This window comes from Chenopodium quinoa, unplaced genomic scaffold (genome assembly GCF_001683475.1).
Source record: "Chenopodium quinoa cultivar QQ74 unplaced genomic scaffold, ASM168347v1, whole genome shotgun sequence".
Lineage (NCBI taxonomy): Eukaryota > Viridiplantae > Streptophyta > Magnoliopsida > Caryophyllales > Amaranthaceae > Chenopodium > Chenopodium quinoa.
This window is the reverse complement of record NW_018744080.1, coordinates 3,654,764-3,664,411: the sequence shown is the minus strand read 5'-3', so window position 1 is coordinate 3,664,411 and position 9,648 is coordinate 3,654,764. Positions and strand designations below refer to the sequence as shown.

Below are 9,648 nucleotides of genomic sequence, written 5' to 3'. Positions count from 1 at the left end.
ATGGTGTTTCTTTTACGGGGCGTTTGGCAAGTGGGAATGAGAATTTGGGAAATATAAAGTGGAAGTGGGAATGGGAATTGGTAAGTGGGAGTTAATCCTGGGCACCGTGCCGGGCCGGGCCGCCGCGGGCCGTGCCTAGCGGGCCACGGGCTGGTTCGTGCCGTGCCCGTCATGCCGGCGGGCCCAGGATTTCGTGCCGTGCCGGCCATTTTCACAGGCCAGCCCACGGCACGACACGACCCTCGTGCCTGGCGGGCTCGTGCCGTGCCGGCCACGTGCCGGCCTGCGGGCTGGCAGCGGGCTGGTGCAGTTTTCAAATAATTTTTATTTTTTTTTTTATTTTTTTTTTTATATGACAACATTATAAATTAATAAGTTTATAATGTATATAAGTTATAAAATTATAATTATAAGTTTTATAAGGTTATAACTTATAAGTTTATAACTTATAAGTTATAAGTTATTAAGTTATGAATTTTATAATTATAAGTTGAATATTTATGTTTTATAATTTGTATATTCAATATTTATATTTATATATTTACTTTATACTATTACTTTAAAATTTAATGTTTATGATTTATTAGTAATTGGTATAATTTTATTTTTTTTTAATATGAATTTACAAATTGTAACAAAACGGGGAAAAAAGGCAAATTGGACTTTGGATGTGAATAATGCGTAGTTTATATTATTATTACTTGAGTTGAGAAAATTGTACAATGATAACAATGATAAAAATCATACAATGATGGTATTAAACAAAAATTGGAAAATGATAAAATTGATATTTTTAAAATCGTACAATATACAATAATTGTCTATTCTTCTTCTCCTTCTTCTTGCTCGTCTTCGTCTTCGTCTTCGCCTTCAAGGCCATCGGCTAGTTGCATAGATTGGGAACTAGCCGAACCCGAACCGGAAGCGGAGGTTCCTTCTTCGTTGTCGTTGTGGTCGTAAGAACGGTCTTGTGAGCGATTTTCCGCATCCAACCAATCTTTGAAACACACGCACATTTCTAGTGTTTCGGGTTTTAGACTTGTTCTTCTATCGTCTAAAATGCGCTGGAAGCTCGTTCGGAGGCGACGAAGGAAACTTGGATAGCAAGAATGTCTCGTGCCATTGCCGCCAAAGTTGGATGCTTCGAGCTTTGTTGTTTCCACCATGCAAGGAGGTCGAGGCTGTTTATCTCATCGTCGTCCATGCCTTTGGTGAAGTCGTAACTCAGGTACATCTGCAACTCCGAGACGTCGCTTTGCGTTCTCCTGATTGATGAATCACCTGAAAACCTTGAAATCAAGTTAGTAGCTTGTGAAAATAAATGTTTGGCCTTCTTACTTACGTTTTTGGATGGTTGGGAAGGCCCTGAGCGAGGAACGGTGCCATATTTGGCTTCATAGACTCTATATAAAGCAAAAAACTGATCCTTCACATTAGTCTTATAGTTTTCTACATCATCGTCAAGAAACATGCATTGAAAGTAAATGTCAACTAACATAAATGTGTTTTCATACTTTTGCCTAGGATCTAATATGGAAGCAAAAATATAAATCAAAGGAATCTCACTATAATATTTACGCCACTTTTTTTCCATTGCTGGAAGATACTGATCATAATCACTTTGATGGCGATGATCAGCGAAAAGTTGGGCGAGTAAGCATGCATTAGAAAGAAAGTTTTGAGCACAAGGATTGTAAACAGTAAAAACAATACGTCATGTTATATAATAACTGTAAAAATTGCATATATCTTTCACAGTTATTCCAATCATCATCATACAAAGCATTTTGTGGAAATTTTTGGTTGTAAAATAATGTTAACGGGCCCTTGTACTCAATTGCCTTTGTTAACATGTCATAGGTGGAATTCCACCTAGTTGGGCAATCGGTTCTAATTTTTATTACCCTTATCTTTTGTTGTTTTAGAAAACTCTTCCATTCTTGGTATCTCATGTTAGAGCTATTAATAGACATAATAGCATCTCTGATTTTGCTGTAGTATGGGTCAATTGCCCGAACTCCATCCTGTACACATTAGTTAAGTACATGGAAAACACATCTAGTATGAAGAGCTTCACCGTCTAATAGTACATCGGTTAAGTTTTGTTTGATAAGATTAGCTGTGTATGTCATAGAAGTTGCATTATCAAAAGTCATAGACATCATTTTATCTCGAAGGTTGTATTCGTCTATTGCTTGCATTAAATGGTGAGCAATGTTAATGCCGGTGTGTGGGTATTCCAGCATTTTGAAATGTATTATTCTTTTTTGTAACATCCATTGATCATCTATCCAATGGCAAGTCACACATAAATAGTGATATTTATAACCACTATCCCAAGAATCGGCTGTTAAAGATACTCTACAGTTAAGGTTACTCAATTCGGCTTGTAACCGGACTTTGTACTTCTAGGAAATTTTTCATTGCGGCGGAACGAACAGTTTTCCTAGAGATTCTTTTATGTTGGGGTTGTAGTGCTTTGTTAATGTAGGTGTTGAATGCGTCACTTTCCGAGAAAAGAAAAGGTTGTTCGGCGTGTACTATCATTTTTCCTAGTTCATCCCTATCCCTCTCATAGTTGTATGTAAAGCCGTATGGATGGAATTGGGAAATTTTGGGCTGGGTTGGATCACTAGCTGGTTTTGCACAAGCTTTCATGTGTCTAGATAAGTGTCCCATCCCGTTTTTGGTAACTGCCGTGAATACACTATTACATGTTTTACATTTTGCCCATTGTTCACCATCTTTACTTAGGACAAAATAACGCCATACCTCACTCCTTCGGTTTTTCAAAAGTAGCATCTCAGTTTCGGTTAACCATTCATGATGTGTGTGATGGTTAGTAGTGGGACTAGTGGGAGTGGCAGTAGAAGGGGTAGAACCGGAGGGAATTCGAGTACTTTCTTGGCTACCTTGGCTAGAACAATAGTTTTGTTGATCACCGATATAATTAGGTGGAAATCGGTATGGTGGTAGTGGAAATTGGTTTAGTGGTGGTGCTGGAAATCCCGACGTATTATATGGCTCATAGCCCGGGGGGAAGTAAATGGGGTCATTGGTTTGACTCGTAATTTGGGGGCTCGTTGTATTTGGTGGTTCCCTAGAACTACTACTACGGATAAGTCGGCCTTTCCCCCTAGACCTAGATGATGGGTTGTTCGATGCCATAATTAACAATTAATTTTTTAATAAAAAGTGGTAACTATAATAATAATAATTAATAACAACAATTTTAACAATAAAAATATCAATAATATTAATTAATAACAACAACTATAACAATAACAATAACAACAAAAATAAATAATAACAACAATTGTAACAATAATAATAATTAATAACAACAATTATAACAACAACAATAACAATTAACAACAATAATAATTAAACAAGATTATTCTAATAATAACAATAAAACAATAATAAATTTAAGATTAGTTTAGATCTTACAACCGTGCTTCAACGCTCCACTAATTACGATTACGAACTTTTTAATTTTTTCCGATATTAGGAAAATAATTAGAGAATTTAAGAGAATAATTAGAGAATTTAAGAAAATAAGGATTATTAGAGATTTAGAGAATATAAGAGATAAGAAGAAGAGATTGTGATTTTGTAATTTGGGAATGAAATGGAGGTGAGTATTTATAGAATTTTTGGGGAGCAAATTGGCAAAAAACTAGCCGTTTTTTAGCCGTTTTTTTTGGCTTATTAAGGAGCTAGAATAAACGGTAACATTACCGTTGGCCCGCGGGCCGGCACGACGGGCCATGCCCGTGCTCGTGCCGGGCCGTGCTTGGGAATTCTCAACCCTGTCCGTGACACGGCCCGTGGCACGGGAGTTGAACTTCGTGCCGTGCCGTGCTTGAATTCGGGTCGTGCCGGGCTGCGCCGAACGGCGGGCCGTGCCGGGCGGCACGCGGGCCAACCCGGCCCGTGCCCAGGTTTAGTGGGAGTTTGTCAAATATTCTCAATCTCTTGTTTGGCACATAACTTGGAATAAAATTAGGATTAAAGGATGAAATTGCAATTTTATCCTTACTGTCTTAAATCTCAAAGACTCAAATTTGATATGTATTATTAAGTTGAGAATCTCAAAGACTCAAATTTAATACTCCGTATGTATTATTAAGTTGAGGGCAATTATGTCTTTTACATAGCTAGAGAACTCCCACCATTTTATTACCTACCCCCTAGGTAGGGTAGGTAATAAAATGGTGGGAATAGAGGGTAAATATTTCCAAGCTTATTCCCACTCCCTAAACTAATTCCCATCAAACAAACATGGGATTATGGAGCTTGGGATTAAATAATCCTATTCCCACCTCATAATCCCACTTTCCAATCAGCCCCTTAAGAAAATGGGGAGACTTTAGAGGGAGAAGGGAAAAAAAAAATAGGAAAGTGTGAATGTTGAACCCACTTAACAGAAATTTAGATGGAATACGGTCGTTAAATTACAACATCGAGAATCAAGGTTGGCCTAATTGGTTAGAGGCTCTCCTTCCAACCTTGAAAGAGGGAATTGATTCTCAAATGGGGTCCTTGATTTCTTCATATGTCAAAATTGTTGGGGACGAAGCAACAGATAAACACAATATCGGAAGAATAATAAAATACGGAACAAAAAAAAAATAACGACACAATATTTTTACATGGAAAACCCCTCCTCAATAAAGGGAAAAACCACGGTCCGAATCTCCACAGACGAAACAACTTCACTAGCAATAATTAAGGGAGTACAATGACCACCACTACAATTACAATGTTAGATACAATGTATTTTAGAATAATCTACACTAAGTACCCTTTAACATTGGTACTTATACTAATCCTAAAATACCCCTCACACTAATATTGTGTTTGTCTCTCGTTTGTTCCTCCATCACTACTACAGCTATTGTGCCGATCTCCTTCACATTGAGATGCACTCACTGTTTCTACCCTCAATTGCTAGCTACTACATCTTACTAGCTCCACTTTGGTGGTGTATCTACCCACACACACACATCAACACACGGCACATCACATATATATACACAGATATGTGTAAAGCTTCTCACATAGCTTTCTACCACATGCCGTCCTCCTTGGCTTCTTCAACACTCCTCACCAAGCTTCTCACGTACACAAGCAACCAAGTCAACACTTGGAAGTAGGGCTGGAAAACCCTGACCCGACTCGAACCCGACCCGAAGTTACTGAGAGAGACCCGAACCCAACCTGAACCGAACCCGAACAACCCGAATTTGACCCAATTTGACCCAAATTTCATATTTCGTAATAATATTAAGTTTTACACTATTTTTAATAGTTTCTAAGCATAACCCGAAATCGACCCGAAATCTGACCCGAACCCAACCTGCTGACCCGAATTGCCACCCCTACTTGGAAGAGCTTGTTCCCCCACACTAGACATATTATGTCTAAAGTCATACTTACCATTTAATGGCTTCAACCACATTGGACTTTAGTCCACAAATATCTTCCAACTGTCCAAATGCAATATGCATTCATTCTTCTTCATTTTTTTTTTTTCATTTTCTTTTCCTTTCTTACAACTACAAATATTATTAGTACAATAATAATACTACCTCCGTTTCCGAAAGAACGACCCATTTGACCTAATTTTATAGTCCCCAAAAAAATGACCCATTTGCATTAAAACACCCACCAATTTGCAACAATATTTGTGCAAAATTAACTTCCCCATATAAAAATTTGATTTTCCATATAATTTTATTACTTTCTCTCTCTATTTTTTTACAAACCCCATGTAAATTTATCTTTTCAATATACTTTTACTTCTTTTTATTTAACTTTCTTAATACTCGCGTAATCAACCCAAATGGGTCATTCTTTCGGAGACGGAGAGAGTATTACTTAACTTTGATTTGGAGAGAATAACCCAACAAAAATAGCTAGTTGTTCATGAATAAACAAAAAATATAGTTGATTATATTTGTCTTTTGATGGATATATCATACCTTACGTTATAAATACCATTTCATTTAAATACCCTCTTAATGTTGTTTGCCATGGATGAGTGGCTGATTTTATGTTCTTGTTTCTGTTGTTGGTGATCTAGGTTGTGTGGTTGGTTATTGACTTGTTGCTTCCCTTGTAAAATTGGCTTTCTCATTTTATTTTGAGGCTACAACACTGAATTTCTCATTTTAGTTTCAGATCTTACAATCGAAGTAAAGTTCCCTAGAAACACGAGAAAGTTATTGCATGAAAAAATTGATACAATTTCCTTAAAGAGTACTAATGTGAATTGAAACCTATCAAGCAATGTAAGTTTATTCATAGATAGGTCATCTTGTAATATGAGCAATGAAAGAATCCATTTCTAACTGAGTTGCCCCACCTTTAGCAAGTGATTCTTGAACAGCTTCACCCAGTTTTACAGCTCTTTCTCTCATTTTTTCTCCTTCCTTCGTAGCCATCAATGTTTTGACAGCATTCTCTATCGTGGTTGATGTTACTAACTGAGCACGCTGTTCCCAATCCCTCACTAATGTACCTGCTTTTAAAACATCTGTTACCAATAGAGCGTTCATAGGCTGCTCAGAGTGCATAGGCCATGCCGCGAGGGGCACCCCCATGCTGATACTCTCAATGATTGAGTTCCACCCGCAGTGGCTCATGAATCCACCTGTTGACGGATGGGCTAGAATTTCTAGCTGGGGTGCCCAGTCTCTTACCACGATTCCTCTGTTTTTCATTCTGTCTTCAAATCCTTCGGGTAGTTGAGGCCTCCTTACTTCACCTTCTGCAAAGATGTTACCTGTATCCGAGTTTCTAAGTACCCAAACAAACTTCTGCCCGCTCCTTTCCAACCCTATTGCCAATTCCATGATTTGCTCGTAGCTCAGTGATGTTGATGATCCAAAAGATATGTATATCACAGAATCTTTCTCTTGTTCATCCAGCCATTCTAAGCATTGATGTCTCTGTGATCCACTATCGTTTTTCAATTCCACTGGATTAAAAGGTCCAAGTACAAAATGTTTTTTCTCAGAATTTGATGATAACTTCTCCAACAGTTCGACATATCTGCCTTCTATTGCTCTTGAAGTGTTGTAGATAATTCCGGACTCTATTCCCAAATATTCGAATTGCTTAGCAACAAATCTATCAATCTCTGGTGTAGTGAACCCTTCACTGGAGGGAATGCAATTTGGGATATCTTCTAAATCTAACTGAAAAGGTTTGTCAGCTATTCTTTTCCAGACACTTAAGAAATAGGAAAAAGAAGAAATGGGAAGCAAACTGTAGGACTCAGCATTTGGGATGGATTTTACATCTTGGACCACAGAAGCCATCATTATATCATGAATAACAATGATTCTCCTGAACATAGTTGAGAGTTGCTGTAAGAGTTGAGAAACAGGTTCATGAAGATGCGTAGCAGCTTCGAAAAGGGGATAAAAATGTGTTGGAAAAGGAATAGCATGGCCGATGTTTGAAGGAACAGGAGGTGAGGTTTCATAAGGAGGGAGTTGGAAGTCCTGGAAAGTGATTTTAGCTAAACTTTGTTTGTCCCAACCATGGAGACGGAGCTTTGCTTGGCGATTGTGGCTCGCCGATCCAGCAAAGTGGACTTGTATTCCATTGGAGGTAATGACTTGAGAGAGATGAAGGAGTTGGTTGAGATGGCTTTGTGCTGGAAGTGGTATCATCACCACTGCAACTTGAGAAAGTTGTTTTGGGTTATTTTGGTTATCCATTTTGGCTCAAATTTTGGGTGGCTGAACTTGGAGTTGGAGGAATGTAGTTTTATAGTGTTTACAACTTGGACAGCACACAAAGTGGTTTGTCTTGATGTGTTCAACAGCAGCCAGCAGACAGCAATTACGCGGTCTTAATGAGTCCAAAATGCAGGTAAGAAGGTTTAACATTGTGTTTTATAATTTTATTTTGGTAGTTGTTATCATAATTTATACATGTGAAAAAAATTGATAGTCGCTTTCTTTTTTTTATCTCACCAATTTAGTCATCTTTTTTAATGCGCTAATCCTAATATGAAATAATTCATCAATTATTGAAACTTGATTGATTAATAAATTATTTTACCTCTAGTAATCATCCATTAGTTATACAAGTGAATTTGTATGTGCTTTTGTTTCAAGTCGCCGATTATTGTGAAATTTCTACACATTAAGGGCCTGTTCTGTTCCGTTGAAATTCAGTTCAGTTCAGTTCAGCTCATTTCAGTTCAGTTCAGCTCAACTCTTAATTTATGTCTAATGATATTGCTAATGATATAAAGCCAAATTTCATTCTTTTAAGCTCTTATTACAACGACAACATCAACAAAAACAACAACAACAACAACAACAATAATAATAATAATAATAATATTATTATTATTATTATTATTAACAATAATAATAATAATAATAATAATAACAATAATAATTTAAATAATAATACTAATAATAATCATCAATAAATAATAATAATAATAAATAGTATATGTGTTTAAAATGTTTAGAGGTTTCAAGTTTTTAATATATTTTCCATACATTTTATAATTATAATTATATAGTATAGTTTTCGTAAATATTTTAATGTGTACATTTGTATATACAAATATGTATAGTAATAAATAATCAATAAATAATCAAAGATCACTAATCTGTAGTTAAAAATCACTAATTAATAAGTTCAGTTCAGTTCAGTTCACCTCAGTTCAGTTAAGTTCAGTTCAGCTGAGTTCAGTCAATCGGAACAGACCCTAAGTTTTTGTGTCGGTGTCTTTTCAATTTCTCATTGGACAAAACTTGATGCTCTAGAGAAGATATCTTGGATCATAGGTCATATAATATACGAGTAATAAATTAATATTGATATATGATATATGTTGATAGAGATGTATATAATGAGCTGAAAGTGGAAATATTAAGTTAAATCAAACATTAATTGCACCGATTGATGTGTGATTTTGTCACATATGTCTAAACTAATTCTAATTAGGACATTTAAGATCTTATTATAATGATTAATGATAAAAGCAGAGCCATGTGGACAAACATAAACCAATAATTCCATGTGCTTGTTATCTTTTGGAAATCTAGTTTTATAATATATGGTTGTGACTTTTGTCGGTTGTAATATCTTAATTAGTTTATTACTCCCTCCATCCCTTAATACAAAGCCTCTTTGTAGCATTTATTACTCACGTAATAAAGAGAAAGAGGTTTTGTATTAAGAGATGGAGGGAGTATCTTGTTTTATAAACCTATCATGATAAACCTTGGAGTTAAGTCTAACATGGTAGCTGGGGTTGATAAAAAGTTGGGTCATAGGCTTCGGTCTATATGTGGTTGTTTATTTGCTGACAATTCTCGCTTGGCCATGTTACCCCCGTCTGCTGGGGTTGGGTTTGTAATATTGTATTACATGCTAGCTGCTCTTGCATGTGCTGGAGTTTCTCCTTCTGAGCAATATCCTATATCAACATACCCCTTCATTCTAAAATAAATGCATTAATAAATACTCTTTCAATGCATGCTTCAATATAATTTTTTTACTAATGTATATAAATAAATCCTACCTCCTTTTGAAAACTGATACAGTCAAACTTAGTACGTATGTCAACGCATTAGTTTGTTCCTTAGTATATTTTGTATATAATTGATT

General features: G+C 36.2%; 1 protein-coding gene across 1 annotated transcript; it reads right to left on the bottom strand.

Annotated features, from left to right (window-relative positions):
- Positions 1-6,121: 6,121 nt before the first annotated feature.
- LOC110691535 (zeatin O-glucosyltransferase-like) lies at positions 6,122-7,776 on the bottom strand. Its single transcript, XM_021868470.1, has one exon. The coding sequence runs from the start codon at positions 7,731-7,733 to the stop codon at positions 6,318-6,320; it is 1,416 nt and encodes a 471-aa protein (XP_021724162.1). The 5' UTR covers positions 7,734-7,776; the 3' UTR covers positions 6,122-6,317.
- Positions 7,777-9,648: the final 1,872 nt, after the last annotated feature.

Coding starts and splice junctions, on each gene's coding strand:
- LOC110691535 (XM_021868470.1), bottom strand. CDS start 7,733: ATGGATAACCAAAATAACCCAAAACAACTTTCTCAAGTTGCAGTGGTG.